The 15,785-nt window shown below is 51.8% G+C and overlaps 6 protein-coding genes across 6 annotated transcripts; 5 read left to right on the forward strand and 1 right to left on the reverse strand. All coding sequences in view use genetic code 12, as the record gives it.

Moving 5' to 3' along the window:
• Positions 1-1,815: 1,815 nt before the first annotated feature.
• Positions 1,816-2,169, forward strand: DIURU_000598 (uncharacterized protein; the record flags this gene model as incomplete). Its single annotated transcript, XM_034158863.1, has 1 exon — positions 1,816-2,169. One exon carries the CDS (start codon positions 1,816-1,818, stop codon positions 2,167-2,169), a length of 354 nt encoding a protein of 117 aa, XP_034014587.1.
• Positions 2,170-3,415: 1,246 nt separating this feature from the next.
• DIURU_000599 (uncharacterized protein) lies at positions 3,416-3,790 on the forward strand (the record flags this gene model as incomplete). The annotated part of the gene is made up of 1 exon (XM_034158864.1): positions 3,416-3,790. The coding sequence occupies one exon, from the start codon at positions 3,416-3,418 to the stop codon at positions 3,788-3,790; it is 375 nt and encodes a 124-aa protein (XP_034014588.1).
• A 402-nt stretch (positions 3,791-4,192) lies between these two features.
• On the forward strand, positions 4,193-4,951 carry DIURU_000600 (uncharacterized protein; the record flags this gene model as incomplete). Its single annotated transcript, XM_034158867.1, has 1 exon — positions 4,193-4,951. The coding sequence occupies one exon, from the start codon at positions 4,193-4,195 to the stop codon at positions 4,949-4,951; it is 759 nt and encodes a 252-aa protein (XP_034014589.1).
• Positions 4,952-5,276: 325 nt separating this feature from the next.
• On the forward strand, positions 5,277-7,874 carry SPC98 (Spc98p; the record flags this gene model as incomplete). Its single annotated transcript, XM_034158868.1, has 1 exon — positions 5,277-7,874. The coding sequence occupies one exon, from the start codon at positions 5,277-5,279 to the stop codon at positions 7,872-7,874; it is 2,598 nt and encodes an 865-aa protein (XP_034014590.1).
• A 71-nt stretch (positions 7,875-7,945) lies between these two features.
• Positions 7,946-9,799, reverse strand: DIURU_000602 (uncharacterized protein; the record flags this gene model as incomplete). The annotated part of the gene is made up of 1 exon (XM_034158869.1): positions 7,946-9,799. The coding sequence occupies one exon, from the start codon at positions 9,797-9,799 to the stop codon at positions 7,946-7,948; it is 1,854 nt and encodes a 617-aa protein (XP_034014591.1).
• Positions 9,800-13,111: 3,312 nt separating this feature from the next.
• On the forward strand, positions 13,112-14,848 carry DIURU_000603 (fungal specific transcription factor domain-containing protein; the record flags this gene model as incomplete). Its single annotated transcript, XM_034158870.1, has 1 exon — positions 13,112-14,848. The coding sequence occupies one exon, from the start codon at positions 13,112-13,114 to the stop codon at positions 14,846-14,848; it is 1,737 nt and encodes a 578-aa protein (XP_034014592.1).
• Between the last annotated feature and the right edge of the window lie 937 nt (positions 14,849-15,785).

A 15,785-nucleotide genomic window follows, 5' to 3' on the forward strand; every position in this document is an offset into this window, starting at 1 on the left:
TTTCCAAAAAAAAAAAAAATTAATTCAAAAATGTCTCTAGATTAACGATTGCAAAAAGAAACTCCGGTACAGGGAATCGAACCCTGATTTGCTCGGTGAAAGCGAACCGTGATAGCCATTACACCATACCGGATGATTTCTGAAAATTTTGATAAATGTGTTTTCTGAGACATGCGTAGTATGCTGAACTCGCCAAATCCGCTATTTTGACTAATTTTACCTTTTCCAGTTTGTGGAGCATGATACGTTATGGCTTGAAAATAACAACCGGTGCGAAATCGTCATTTTAGACGGAAAAAAGTATGTAAAACTTGATCTTCCATGGGAACATAGTAGAATTGTGGTCAATTTGCAACTCCAAATCGAAGGATTGGGGTGGCAAGGTTGATTCATTTTAATCAATTCCGGCTAGCCAGTGAGTGAAGGTTTCGTCAATTCAACGAAAATCAAGGAACCCCATATTGACTATAGTTGAGTGGCCCAACCCAGATTCAGGAATTACTAACGCTATTGATATTACCACCCCTGCGAGTTTTCGGTACAAAACAATTGACAAAAGCCATTATTCTGCTCGCCAGTGTTTTATTGGTCAGACTCAAATTGGAATCAAAGTTAGGTTAGTTTCATCGAGAAACAATCAGATCATATTCCATAGAAGGAAATTATTAACTGATTACTCTCTCAGGGAAGAAGTGCTGAAACTAGAACACATGCTTAATATATCCCTTTGCTATGTCAACAGCGGCCACGATTACTGCCGCTATACAGGTTGCGGCGGAACATCACTTTTGTGATCGATAACACCTGCTTGGATCGACCCGATCGCATTGAACGCACGTCTTTGAAATCTAAGATAACCAAGAAATACCTTATAAAAAAATCGGCCTGTTCAATATGCGATTATTTCTAGGAAGTCACGACCACCACCGATTTTGATATTCGCACATCATAGACCATTCGTTATACACTTGAACGCCTTAAACTTGTATGCAATCCTGATGATGTCTTTATTGTCAGTATCGTCAAGTAACCCCTTCGGCCGAACAATTGAATACGACATGCGTCGGGCAACAATCGACACCAACCCCATCCCATATGGTTAGGTGAGGCTTGTGACTTTCTCAGCCCCCATACCGCTTCGGGAAATGAAACATGCTTTGTAAACGAGATTGACACATATTCTTGTAATATGAAGACCGACACCATTAAGAACCTAAAATTTGAACTAACGAACTTCGGTATGATCATCTTCAAAAGGCACATACAAGTACATTGTGTTCGATCTGGCGGTCTCGAAAATGTGGTAGGTTTACGTCGAAATTGTTTTGTTTGTGTCAGTAAGCAGCACGTCACGGACGCAGACATCGGGCAGCGATATAACAACTCAAGCACTTTATTGTCAGACATTTTCACATTGACGCGCGTCGATCCCCGCAAATCTCCTTGCACCTTTAATCTAACGAAGACTGTTATCGACCGATCGCCAAGACCTTCGGTTAGCTTCGGCTACGCTATCATTGGGAATAGGTCTCATACTTGTTCAATACGTTAGGCTCATTGAACTAAAAGATTTACGTAGAATGGATGCGATAATCATTGGCAGTCAATTCTGATGGTTGCGAGAAATTAAATCCATTGTCGGTTGGAGCTGCTGGTGATCGGTACTTTTACTAATTAAGACTCCATTGTTCGTTGAACCAAAACTTCAAGAGCCAATTATGGTAACTTCGAGCTTGAGAATTTATGGGGTATAAATTGACGCCAGGATCCACCAACGATTCTCTTCTTTGTCATCATCTACTCCCTCACCAAATTATGAAGTTCACTGCCATTGTTGCCCTTGCCTCTGCCGCCCTCGTTGCTGCTGCTCCTGCTCCTGCTCCCGAGGGTAACGCCGTCGCCGACTTCCTGGCTGGCGGTAGCTTCGACTGGGGTGCTGCCATTAACGGTCTTTTCCCTTGGAACTGGTCCTTCCACTTCTCCAAGACCATCACCGTTCTTTACGACTCTAGCAACCAGCCTCACTACTTCAACTTCCCCGATGGCTACAAGCCTTGTGGTTGCGCTTCGGACAACGCTTATGCTGTGGCTGAATCGTCGGCTAAATTCTTGGTTAACAACCAAGGCTTCAGTTTCAGCGACAACTTTGACGTCAAGTTCGGTGGTTAGTTAGTCACATACCTATTTCTTTTATTCTGAATTGACAATTTACTATAAAATGCAAGTAAGCGTGAATATGCGTTCTCATCGCATATTCTCACAGTATGCCTAAATCAGCCGTACAACAACTTGAAATTTCGGCTACAAATAAATTTCATTGAAAACGTGTAGTTAAAAGCTAAACAAAACGAAAGATATATAATCGAAATTGGCGCTACCATGTTTGGCGGCGAAGGAAAGAGGACTCAGGCCTCCAATCGCTACCACACGACTGGAAGACCATGAGCCCTCTGGAGATTGGCGCCTGCCTTACGCATAACTCCCTCGTCGCATCTCATGGCAAAATGCCTCCGCCGCTTCGAGCTAACCCCGAGAGGGCGGTGACGGGCCACGAGTACCAACAAGGAAGGGTGACTTCGCCCTCACAGATTGCCTGGGTCCTAAGCAGGCAATCTGCGAGTTGAAAATCGGAGAGAGGAAAAGCTGAAGTTTCCCAGGCAACAGCCCCTCCTGGAGAAACCTAGTAGTGGGGTGAACGTTGTGTATTTATAGTTTGATACGAAAACGCGGTACGCGCTGTCTAGCGTGTCGCATCGGGAGCCCAAGGGTTATGGTGGCTGGATTAGGCACCGGTTTCGCTTAATCGAGGGAGATCGTCCTGCAGGTACCTCCAGGTCCTGATAGAGCGGCGGGCTCAGGCACCGCGTCAACCCAATAATCGCTAACGGGCAAAAAAACCTTGTGCTGGGGGTTAACGTCGTGTCCAAGGCACGTTGTAGATTAGACATCGTAGACCCCGTGGCCGACACTTTCTCAGTGACCGTCATGGCCCCGGAATGTACTGACACGAGCACCATTGTTTTCTGCCTGTTAGTCTACTGGCAAACACGTTCTACTTGTACGATACAATCATAAGTTACAGCCAAATGTGATGGTACAGGTTTTGTTTCGCTTTGACTTGAGGCTAATGCGGTGGTGATGACTTTAGTACGAGTTTACCATGCCCGCCTCTGTTTCATTCTAATATGGTGAAGTTGATAGCTCAACACGGTTGCAACTAAGGTTGGTTAGCTACAAGTAAGTCTCGGAACCTGCAAGCGAGCGTGGCTAGCGTCTCCTCCAAAACGGGTTAAACTTATTGTTTGTGTAATTTTGGTAGGCGCACGCCGAGCCCTGCCAATCATTTTTCCGCGGTAACAGAGGGGAGGAAGCCTCTTGCCCGCACCAAACCTATTACTGTTGCCCCCCTTCCAAAATGTACAAACGCCAACACACCCAAACCTCACAGGCGGTATCGACGCCATCATATACGCAGGACCAAGATATCCACGCCCAGCTCTCCACGGTGGGGATGAAAGTGCGCCAGCTGGTGGCGATGGGCTACAAGGTGCCCACCGACATCCCCTCGCGGGTGCCGTTGCCGCCGCTGATGGACAAGCCGCCGGCGCTTTCGGCGGGGCTGGGGCTGACGTTGGACACGATGCTGGGGCTGAACTTGGGTGACTGGGGGATGCTGCCAGTGCAGACTCTCCCTGAAAGCAACCCGGGGCGAAAGCGCCACTTGGAAGGAGAACCGATCAAGTTGGTGCGTCCTCCTCTCGGTGAGTTGAGATTCGATGAGCAATTCTAAACGTGGGCAGGCCCGACAAACTAGTTAAACATAGGCAGGATAATTTAAAGGATATTGGATATACGAAAGTGTAGGCACGTATGGCCCGAAGGCGCCGTTTCGGTCATTACAGTGCGACTGAAGACAAGCACGAGTATTATGACAATTACTGTAAATCAGGTATTTTTCTGTTGATAGAAAGAGCTCCGTGGTTTAGAAACACTATTATGGTTTTACTAGACAAACTGTTTTACTCCCATACTCATAGAATGTTCTGGAGGGTGTGGTCACACTCCGTGGTTGCCGAGACTGGGATGGGGAATGCTGGCACCTGCACACTGATAACGCCGCGCCCGCTCTAAGTAGTGATGTATATAGTGCCATTTGCCTCCCACAGCATTCCTAGCTAAATACCACAAGACGATGTCTTATACTCCTCTTGCCAACCCTCCTGGTTACGAAGACGAGGTCCGCACCGGTCCCTCCGCTGACCCCTTGGACGATGACTTCAAGTACTCAGTGAACGTGGCCGGGTGTGACTTGAGTGTCCGCCAAATGTTCATCCGTAAAGTGTACGCTTTGCTTACCGTGCAAATTTTGTTGACTGTTGCCGTAGGGTGGGGTATCAGAGCAAACCCGGATCTCCAGAAATGGTGTATGAACAACATGTGGTTGTACATTGTCAGCATTGTGGGGACTTTTGGGTTTTTGATTGCTACTGCGTTCAAGGCTAAGCAGTACCCGCTTAATTTATTTTTGTTGACCGGCTTCACCATTTGTGAGCTGTATGGAATTGGTCTCATGTGTCTGTTTGTGGAGCTGGACGTGGTGGTGAAGGCGTTGTTGCTTACCCTCGTCATATTTGTTGGACTCACTCTCTTCGCATTCCAGCTGACGTATGACTTTACTCAGTGGCAAGGCGTTTTGGGGATGCTGTTGTGGGCTCTCTTAGGGTTTGGCCTCGTGATGATGTTCTTCCCCGGCCAGCTGCTGACAGTGGAGATGGTGTATGCTGGCCTCGGCGCATTGATCTTTGCTGTCTACGTCATTGTCGATACCCAGCTGATCATGAAGAAGGTCCACTTGGACGATGAGATCATGTCGGCAATGCAATTGTACTTGGACGTGGTCAACTTGTTCTTGTTCATTCTCCGCATCTTGCAGAACCAGAACGACAACTGAACACGACAACTAGATAGTATGAATGCACACGAACTAAATACAAACCATTGAATCTATGTCAAACGCTAGTAATTTAAGGAGTTAATTATATAAGCTTGTGATGCTTGAGACTTTACATTCAGCCGTGTGGGCTAACCCTTAACATCTATCGCAATTTTGGTTCCAAGACCAAACCAAAACCGATAATCATAAACATTCTTCACACGTCAATGTAATTACCAATATTTCCATAATCCATCCTCGTAGCTACCAATTCCTTCATTGTACTCAGTTCTTTTCCCTACGTGTTTATTGTTTTTCGAGACGCGAGTCGCGTAGACCCTGTATGAACCCCCAGGAGTTGACGACGGCGTATGTCCAGCGGCTCGTCCACCTGCTCGTGCTGCTGAGCTTGGGCGATGCCTACACGGCGCTGGTCGCCTCCGACATGCTGCTGTATTTGCTCGAGCTGAGCCAGCAGTCGCAGTTCTACGACCTCGCCACGGTGATGGCTGAGGTCCAGCAGAGCCTCGTCGCTCGGGGCAAGCGCCTGGAGTGGACACGGCTTCAAAAGCTTATCCACCAGTTAGTGGAGCTTAAGAGGGACGAAGCCAGCCACGGTAACGCGCTGTCGTTTTCGCCCGAGGAACAGGTGGCGCGGTACCTTGTGTTTATCCTCTCCTTACCCCATCAGCCACTGCAACCACTGCGACCTACGTCTTACCAGCCATCCAACAGCATTCGTCCGGCACTGCTGTACGCGGAATCCCTCTCTCGCCGCGGCCTGAGGATTCACAAGACCCGTTCAGTTTTACTTGGCCAGCCGTCACTGGCGCCATATATACTGAGGTCGCGACTGCCGCAACGTCTAGTATCAACATTTGGCTACCCCGGTAGCAGCTACGGTCAGTATGACTCCGCTGGCTCGATGGAAGACGAATATGGCAGCAATGACCCTGACTATACTCCGATGGGGCCTGAGGATGTCAAGACGCTCCAGCACACGCTATTAGGCCACGATACCCGACTCATATACTTCAACAACGAAGAAGCCCTGGCGGCATTCCGGAAGAAGTTTACCGTGGGGAACCTGCGAATGTTGGCGCTGATCGTGGAGGCAGCAGTGTTGTACAAGCTGTTAGTAGTTAATTGCACTGTGAACCGGGGCCAAATGGATTCTCCAATCAAAACAGCATTTTTGTCGGCCAGTGAAGACTACTTGAACAAGTATCTGACATTTATCGATGAGCTCTTTGCAACCGGCACCGCCATTCAGGGGCCGCCCACCACCGTCATCGGGGTCTACGGGCCCGTGATGTCGCAGATCTATGCTCTTCGGCTACTACACGGACTTGTGGGCCTGCTTGACGTCAACGGTTACACCTTCCTCTCACGGGTGGATGAGCTCTCCAAGTTTGGCGACCGACGCATCAAGGAGTTGTGTCTGGACTTATTTCATAGCATTGTTTCCCCCTACTATGACGTGCTAGATCACTGGATTCTTGACGGTAATTTAACCGACGATCTGCAGGAGTTCTTCATCACAATTAACGATGATGCCACTGATTTCAATGACATAGTTCATTATAACGCAAAAATGATACCTGCATTTATCCCCGCTTCCGTGGGAGCCAAAATATACCAGATTGGTAAGATGCTTGTATTCCTCAAGAAGTGCAAGCAGCTACAGTGGTTGGCGGAGTACCGACAAAACTACGACTACATCATCAACCAACAGGGTTCAGGGCTTAAAGATATGGACATCAACGAGATTTCAGAGATTGTGCTGCGACAGTATAGTGACTTGCTTCATGGTCTCACTCTTTTACTCGAAGGCAGCGAAAATGATATGTTTGCCCACATCACCAACTTCAAGCGGTTCTACCTCACCCAAGCGAGCGATTTTATTGATGCTATGATCGTCCTGGGCCCCAATATGGTCGACGATTTGGGCCGAATTACCACTAACCAGCTAGCCAAGGCTTTACTGGAACTGATCCGCATTCTGGGGGTGAAGAACAGCCGCTACCAAAACCGACTTGAAGCATACATTTCCGAAGATACCCCTCAGGGTCTTGGACTCAACGTGTTCTCCATCGACTACCGCATCGACGACCTTTGCATCAACTTCCTTTTCCAATCACAAATGCCTCGCTACCGTCTGATGTGCACGTTTCTCTTACGAGTGCGAGTGGCCGGCTTTGCGCTTGGTCAACACTTTGTCCAAGCCAACGGTAGTGCTTATCGTGAGATTGCCAGTGTCAAAAACCTTGCTATGGCTCGATGGCTACCTAAGTCGGCACGAGTAGTTGGATGTATCCGTCTCATAATGGTACAATTTATCGACTGGCTTATTTATTACCTTCTGTTTGACTTAATTGAACCAGCATTCAAGCAAATGGCAGGCAAGTTTTTTAAATCTAAGGTGAACACCGCTCAGCCCGATCTTGACCAGTTGAACCCCAACTTCCTCGCACTGGTGGGCATCGCTTCGCTGCAAGTTGCTCGTCCTGATCACGCCAGCCACAACATGAACGAGCTTACCATTGACGAGATCATTGCCAGTCACCAGGACTACTTGGACCAGCTTCTGTCGAACAAGCTTTTGCTGGACTCCGATCTCGGCTCCATATCGGCGGTCACCTACTCGCAACAGATCGAAGGGGTGTTGGCGATTATCGAGCACTTTATCCGGGCGCTGGAGGTCTATTTTGGTAGCTTACTGAGCTATACGGGGATGGTGAACCGCTTCGACCCTGATGACGCCGACGCTCAGATGGAAGGCGACATCGCTCTGGTGGAACAAGAGTTGAAAGAGTCATACGGTCGCATACAAACTCTCGGAGAGCAGTACCGCCAACAGCAATTCCAGCTCCAGACAGATATGGACCATGACCCTGGCCTCAACGAGTATGCCATGGAGTCCAGAAAAAAAGGAGGATGATAAACGATCGCATGTGCAATTAACTATATAGGTCGTGGAACAGTATAGAGTTTCTTCCTTACTAATCAGCATCAGTTATCGCCATTGTCTCCGGACTCGTTCAACAATTCGTGAACTTCCTCTTCATTTGCCGCTTTCAGCTTCTTCTTCTTCAGCCGCTTCTTCTTCAGTTTACGCTTCGCTTGCCGGGTCACTTCGGGCGACGCTGGGATCTCGTCGGAGGGGGGTAATTCGGGTTCATTATCCGACACGTTCTCGATGATGATCTTGTGGACACCGTCGACGTTCACGACCAGCTCAACAATGCCACCAGTGCGATACAGGCGTGCCTCCGTATGTTCTTGGTTGTAGTTGGAACTACCGGTGATGGGGATGCCGTTGCCACTGGCGTGGTCCTGACCACAGTAGTACTCGTTCAGAGTCCGGCTGCCGTTATGGTTGGCCGGAGTATGGTTCTGAAGCGTGTTTTCCGCCGCTTGTTCGAGAGCGCCGTCTTCCAGCACAAACACATCGTGTTGAGGGTCGTGCTTGGCGTCAGCAGGGCCCGGCAACACACCAGGGCGCTTAATGGTGACAAACAGCTTGTTAACGTCCAACGGGTGAGCGGCTAAGTTGCGTGGCATAAACATGCCATCCTGAGGTGGTTGAGGAGTGGCCTGCGGCGACAGCACCCCGTCGATGGAATTGCGCTTCAGGGTAACCGCCAGCGTCTTGTACAACATGTGTAAGTACGACGACAAGTTGCGCTTCAGCAACGGACCGGGATGCTTGCGCTTGATGTTGCGGTTGATATCGATGTAGACGTCCAGTTCGTCGACAATCTCTTCGCCAATAAGTTCTTCGATGACATCTTCAAGCGTTAACACACCGACGGCGCCGGTGGGCTCGCCGGGCTTTTCCGACACCACGATCATGTGCGACTTACCCTCTTGGAAGTAGTTTAAGATATTAAGACACAGCGTAGTGAGACCGGTTTCCGGAAGCGTAGCGAGGGGGAACAGCAGTACTGGCAACGCATCTTCGGGGTCGTAGGAAATGAGCACCCTCACTAGGAGCATACCGACAAAATTAAGCGGTTCGTTAGGCAAGTGGATAGGGATTCGCGAAAAACCGGCATTAAAGATTTCCTCGACGGTGGCCTGGTCCAACACGGTATCTGAGCTCATGGTGAACACGCGGTTCATCGGCGTCATAATTTCCAGCACTGGTTTCTCCTTTAAGTCCAAAACGGCGGAGATGATGGTGACTTCGTCCTGATTAAGCCGTTCGACACCCATGGTGCGATGGAGAGTGACAAGCGTTTTAAGACCCAGCTTCTTGTAGACGGTACCGTGATCCTCACCGAGGATATAGTCTAAAAGAAGGGCACAGGGGTAGGCAATCGGGTACATCACGTACATGAGCATAAGCACAAACGGGGCACAGAAGGCACCCACTTGTAAGCCATAGCGCACACAGATCAGCTGGGGGATAATCTCGCCAAACACGACGATCAGCGCCGTCAGCGCCACCACGGCGGGCCAGCCCCCGCCGAGGACACGGTCAAGGACAATGGGGAGGGTTTCATTAGTGATCACGTTGGAAAGCAAAAGCGTCACAAGCACCCAGTGCTTGCCGCGGCCAATGAGGCGGAGCACCTTACGCAGATCGCGTCGCTCCTGTTTGTCGCCCAGGGTAGCGAGCACCTTGAGGTAGACTTCGTCCTGGCCCATGAGGCCTAAAGTGAGGCCGGCGAAAACCCCGCCCATGAGGACGAGGACAGCTGATACAAGCAAATTCGTCCAATACTCCTCGCTCGTCATGGGCTCGTGTTTCAGCGCTGGCGAGGCGGCGGTATCTCGACGTCCCATCAGGGCGAGCGGGAGCGCAACCGCGAGACGGAAAAGTTGCGAGCCGATAGCAGTAGTCCGGGCATATCGTATCATTTACAACAATCAAGTAAGTGGGAAAGGGTATTCCGTAGGGGTGGTGTGGGGAGCGGGGTGAGACAAAGGTGGATACCTAGAACTCGGTTTAGGGGAGGGAAGCAGGCGAAAGGCTGAGGCCGCGACGTGTGTATAGAGGCCGGCGGCGCGCGCCAGCGAGAGAAAAAAGCCTGAGGCGAGAGGAAAAAAAGACTGAGGCGAGCGAAATTGGAATTGTAACTCCGGAAACTAATAAATAGACAAAGTGGGTGATAAACGTGTTTCGGTTAATAGAATTGCCTCAATCCCTAGTGAAAATTGATTGCATTTCAAGTTGTATAGATGGGGTTGAATGCTGGTGTAGAAATGCTTAAAGAGTTGAAGCAATGGATACGATTTCTGACGACGAATAAATCCTTGGCTAACTCCTCCCTTTGCTGTGTATGGGTGGTCACCTGAATATATGTACTCTCCACAGTGGCGTTAATTGAATCATCAGGTCATATATACTGTATGAAATGTTGCGCAACGGTTTGAAGATGTCAATGTTATTTAATATATCCGAGTGCATTTGATCCTTATGCTAAGTCTAAATCGGCAGCTTCACACACCCCTTACTACTCAGGAAGGGGAGAGGGAAAAGGGCATACGAGCACTATTGGTCACGTGCATCGGTCACTTGACTCAAGTCACATGATGTACAAAGTGGTGACGTAGGTGACAGTGCAGTGACTATTTCGGATCAACTTGACGTCGCTGCATATCACACGAAGTCAATGTTGTCACCCATAGCCGCAAGCATGGCAACGGTCGGAGCTCCTTGTCGCCCCTCATCTAACAATATTGAGCCACTAGCCACTTACTAATTCTACGAGGGGAGAGCCCACAGTCACGTGAGGCGGATGTGAAGACGTTTTCCGTCGCTAGCGCCGACGGCAAGGGCACATCTGCGCGGAAATGTCCACACGGTGGGGGCTATAGAGCTTATCGCTGGTCCCGGCAGCTGTCACTGCGTGGAAGGGGGGGTATTTCCGCTTTTTGTCTGAAGATACGAGCAATATTTGGCGACGGAAACTTGCCGCTCGCATATAGGGAACAAGCCTCATTTCCAGGCCCACGCTTTGCGAGAACATACCTCGCGTATATATATGTCTCACATGGAGTTTTGGGGTTTCTAATAGGCCATAGGTATTTAAAAAATTGATGAATTTGATAGCTTTAGAAAGAGGTATATTTTTGACAGATGTCGTGCCCTTGGTAGGCGGTGGCGGTGGCGGTGGTTGACAGGTGGAGAGCCCGAACGGTAACTTGCGTAAGATGCAGACAGAAATCCGCAGGACGTCAGAACACATCTAAAGAGGCGAGATTACGGAAAAAGGTCCCTTAGTCACCAAAAGGGCCCTTAGTCACGCCGAATAACGACACAAAATGTCACTTTGAAAGCGGGGAATGGCCGCTGACTCCACCTTAAGGGCTGTTTCGGAACACATTTGGGGGACAACAATCACACATGGCAACTCCCGGAAAAGAAAAAAGAAAAAAGTCTGATGTCGGATATGCACGTCGTCCCTCTGTGTCGGCAACGTAGGTTTTTGTGGCACCACCCGTGGCGTGGTTTTCTGGAAGCTTATTCGCTTTCTCCTCCCCAACGATAACCGCTGGCTTCCATGCACCTGACAATGGCGGCAAATGCGGGGCCCGGGATTGCCTAATCCGCAAAATGGGCCAAAAGCGCCGGCATTTGTGGCTGCGGCTGCGGGAAAAACACAGATGGCGACAAAAATTCGCCGACAAAAACCGGCAGAAACACGACACCAGACCAACAGAGCGACAATTTCCTTCACTCGAAGTCGGTGGGCGTCGGGGCTTTGGTTGCTAGACCGTTGGTGGCGAAAACGTAGGTACCAGGCGACATTAGCGATTGTCGCTTCCCCCCTCATCGATGTCACGTTGCTCTTTTTTCACATTGCAGAGCGGAGTCGCTGCCGCTGAGGCGCACCGCCACTATTGTTGTCCGTTGAGGGGAGGTAAGCCTCGGCGGACCAAAACCGGTGCCGACGCTTCCTTCGCCTCCCCTCTCCCCTCCTACACGTGGAGTGCAGCGCGAATATCCGCAGCTGACACCGTTGGCAACTGGTACTTTTCCGACGTTGGCACCCCGGCCCCCACTTCGGAACCCCGCGGCCACCCCTTCCAAATGCTCTGATAACTCGCTTCATACTAAGTGAAATGAAATAATTAAACCACCACTGTACTCGCCGAATTTTTCTCTACCTGTTAGTGATTTTTATTCAATTTTTACTGGTGTATTTGGCTCTGTTTTCTCTCTAATTTTGGCACCCGCGGTCACAACCTCTATTGCCAAACTGGTATTGCGCCGAGAAGATACCGTGCACTCCCCACAGCCGCCCGCTGACGACGCCCCCTACGTCATAACTGTGACATCACAGTTCTGGGGGTGGTACGATTGACCTTTCTACCAGCTCCGTAGTGGCCGTATCCATCTCCTTTTCACCATTCTTTGGCGCCATTTGGCGCTGGCGCCGACACTTTTCGCTGCGTCGCTTCGTCGCCCGGCGCGCGCCAGCCGCTCTCGACAAATTTCGCACCTTTCCCCCAAAGCCCACTGTCCCCCACGAGTCCCCCACCAGCGCCCGTCCCGGTATCTGTACGTGGAAGCCAGCGGGTCTAAGCTCTGTTTCCACCTCCACGCCTGCGCCCTGTGTGCCCCCCGAGCCCGCGCCCGCTGTATATAACCCCCCGGTCCCCCCGCTCCCCCGAGCGTCGCTGGCTTTGTCTTTGCTGTCCGCGGTCCCCGGTGTGCCAGTGACCGACGACGACAAACCCCCAGCGCCCCTACCCCAAGTGTTCGCCCTACTACCGCCCCTCCTGGCTCCGCTCGCTGTGGTCGCGATGGACGGTGCCGGCGCTAAGCCCGCCAAGCGCTACTACTCCAAAGGAGGCTGCCGCGAGTGCAAGCGCCGCAAAATCAAGTGTGACGAGGGCAAGCCCCATTGCTGGCAGTGTGTGCGCTTGCAGAAACACTGTCTGTACCCCGCCGCCGGCGAGCGGGTCCTCCGCGTGCTGAAGCGGGCGCTCATGGAACGGCGCTCGCCCCCGCCAAAACAATTTAAGCCCGGCCCTCACCCGCTCCAGCTGCCGGCGCCGCCACCGCCGCCGCCGCCAGTGGCGCCGGTGGCCCCTTCCCAACAGCCGACGCCGGCGCAGCAGGCGTACTTGTCGCCCCAGCTGCTGAGATCGCAGCTATCGCTGCTGCTGCTATTGCTCAACCCACAACTGCGACATCCGCCCCCGCCGAGCCCGCTGGCGTTCATGTTGCCGCTGTTTCTGCTCCCCACCCTCCCGTCGATCCCGCCGATGGCGCCGCTGGTGGCGCGCCACCCGCCGCTGGCGCCAGCGATCCCCACCACCTCGCCGGCGCCGCTGGGGGCGCTGCCCGCGGTCAACCACACCACCTACCAACCCCAGGCAGCCCCCGCCACCAACAGGGCGCCCGAGCCCTCAGTACCGTCGCTGGGCCACCCGCTGCCCCTTGGATCGCTGAAGAACCCCGCCATCGTCAACTTGCTCAACCTGGGCCCCGACGCCAGCGTCTACTTGCTGGCGGACGACCTTAATCTCTTGGCCGAGGACTTGAACAAGATGCTCACCGATATCGTCGTCGACGGCGTCGACCCGGCGCTGCTTCCCGAGATGCTGATGATGCAGCCCCAGCCGCTGCCGCTGCTGGTCCCCGAACACAACTTGCCGTTGTCATACATCAAAGTCACTGCGCCGCACGAGAAGCTCTATTTGGAGGAGTTCTACTCCGAGTTCGCCGCCATCGTGCTTCCGTTGCCGGCGTGGGACGCGCAGTTGCGCCAGTACTATAACCCGGCGCGCGACATCATTTTAAAGCTCTCTGCCAACGAGCCTTTTTTGATGGCGGCGGTGCTCGCCGAGGGCGCTAAGCTGCTGTTTAAAAAGAACAACTTAAAGGACGACGACGACGCCTACCGCCGCTACTTAAGCAAGTGTCTTAGCCTTTTAGGGCCGGCGATGCGGTCGCTGAACGCCACCTTGACCCATAACGTTGAGGCAGTGCTTGTCACCGTGTTGCTTCTTACGCTGGACACGGCGCTGAACGCGGCGCCCGACTGGCGGCCCCATTTGCGCGGGGCGCGCGACCTTTTGCTCAAACTCGCGCGCCAGCGAGTGCGGCTGACGCCGGTGCTCGTGTTTTGCAAGACGTGGTTTGTCGCCATCGAGGTGCTTGCTGGGATCTCGCTGCGTGGTGGCGGGACTTTAGCCAACGACGAGATCGACTTGTTGCTCACCCCGACGCCGTACGAGGACGAGATGCTCCGCGGCCTCGGCGTGTTGCGCGCCAACGGGTTTAATATCTTCACCGGCGCCCACCACGACACCATCCCGTTGTTCCGCGACCTCACCAAGGCGCTCGCCGAGCGCCGCCGCCGCCGCACCCTCAACAAGTCGTTGGAAGGGTCGTGGGACCACATGCGCCTCTTCACCGAGTTCTGGAACCAGCTCCAAGTGAGCTTCGTCACCCGCCAGGGGGTGTGCACCGTCCAGGAGTACCAGGCGCAAGCAGAAACCACCGCCATCCCCGAGGGCGCCCTCGTCGACGTGTTGCGCTCGCAAGTAATGGTGCTGTGGATGGACGTCTCCCACCAGCTGTTCATGCTCGCGGCGCTCATCACGCTCTTGACCAAGTTCTTTGGCGAGCTGCATACGCTGCCCCAGGTCCAGTTACTCACCAACGAGCTCACGCGCTTCTTATCAGTGCTCAGCGAGCCCCAGCTGCACCGCGAGCTCATAAAGTGCCTGTTGATGATGATCTCGTGGCCGATGTACGTGGCAGGGTTAAACTGCCACGACGAGCAGCAGAAGTACTTGTTGATGAAGTACTTCCGGGCGACGGCTGAAGGCGGCTCGGGCACGGCTCAGCACGCGCTCGACCGCGTCTACTCGACGTGGAAAAACCACAAACAAGGCATCGACGTCGACGACGACGACGACGTCGACCGTCTCGACATCGTCAGCTATTAGACATAGCGGTTTACACGCAACCTATATACGGTTTATTTTATTACGATTTTTTTTTCGATTTTTTTTCTCTCAGACACTTTAGCAACCGACACTCCGGCGACACCAGCCTTCGAGACATCGATGTCTAAGCCGTTAGTCATCAAAAAGATTTCTCCTGTGTCGTAGACGACATCTTGATTTGTGATCTCATCGAGCATAGCTGAGGCCCCCCACTTAGCGTTGTCACATGGACATTACTTAGTGGTAGCTGTCAGTGCGACTCATGACCAAGCCGAGTGAACAACTTGAAGAAAAAGCCAATGGATAACATATTGGAAAAATTCATAGTTTATATAGTTTATTCAGTAAGGTCTCGGGCGGTTTTTGTTTAGCCACATCTCGAATATTGACGCAGGGCCGTCGTTGCATTTCCGCATGGCGCCACCTTGGTGTATTTCCGATACTTTTTGTTAAGACTTGACAAGCGACATTGCCTGTCAAATATCCGTTTGCTAAATCAGACTTAACACGCGCCCGTTTGAAAGACACACATGTCGCCCCGATGCTTCTACGACTTTCAGTAGTTCCCGACTTTTGTCTAGTTCTCGCGGTAGGCGCGGTAGGCGACGATTTTCTTTTTTTCGTGGCGATGTGAATTCTATGTTCGGCTGGAAAACTGCGAAATGCCGGGTCACACTAGAGATTCGCACAGTTCCCCCACTCTGTTGAGAGAAACTCTACTGAGGGGTCCCCCCCACCAAGGGTCCCCCACTTACGCCTTTAATGATCTAGGTAGGGGTATTTTTCCGCTACGAACAGAACAATAGGTCGATTATCCGCCACAACCTTACTAATCACATCTTAACGGACTTCCAGTGCATATTTCCATGCACTTCCGAAAGATCCCCACGCCCTCTCACCTGTAATTCGCCACAAAACGTCAAATTCCACAATGGAT

Source organism: Diutina rugosa, assembly GCF_008704595.1.
Source record: "Diutina rugosa strain CBS 613 chromosome Unknown scaffold26_size169552, whole genome shotgun sequence".
NCBI classification, from domain to species: domain Eukaryota; kingdom Fungi; phylum Ascomycota; class Pichiomycetes; order Serinales; family Debaryomycetaceae; genus Diutina; species Diutina rugosa.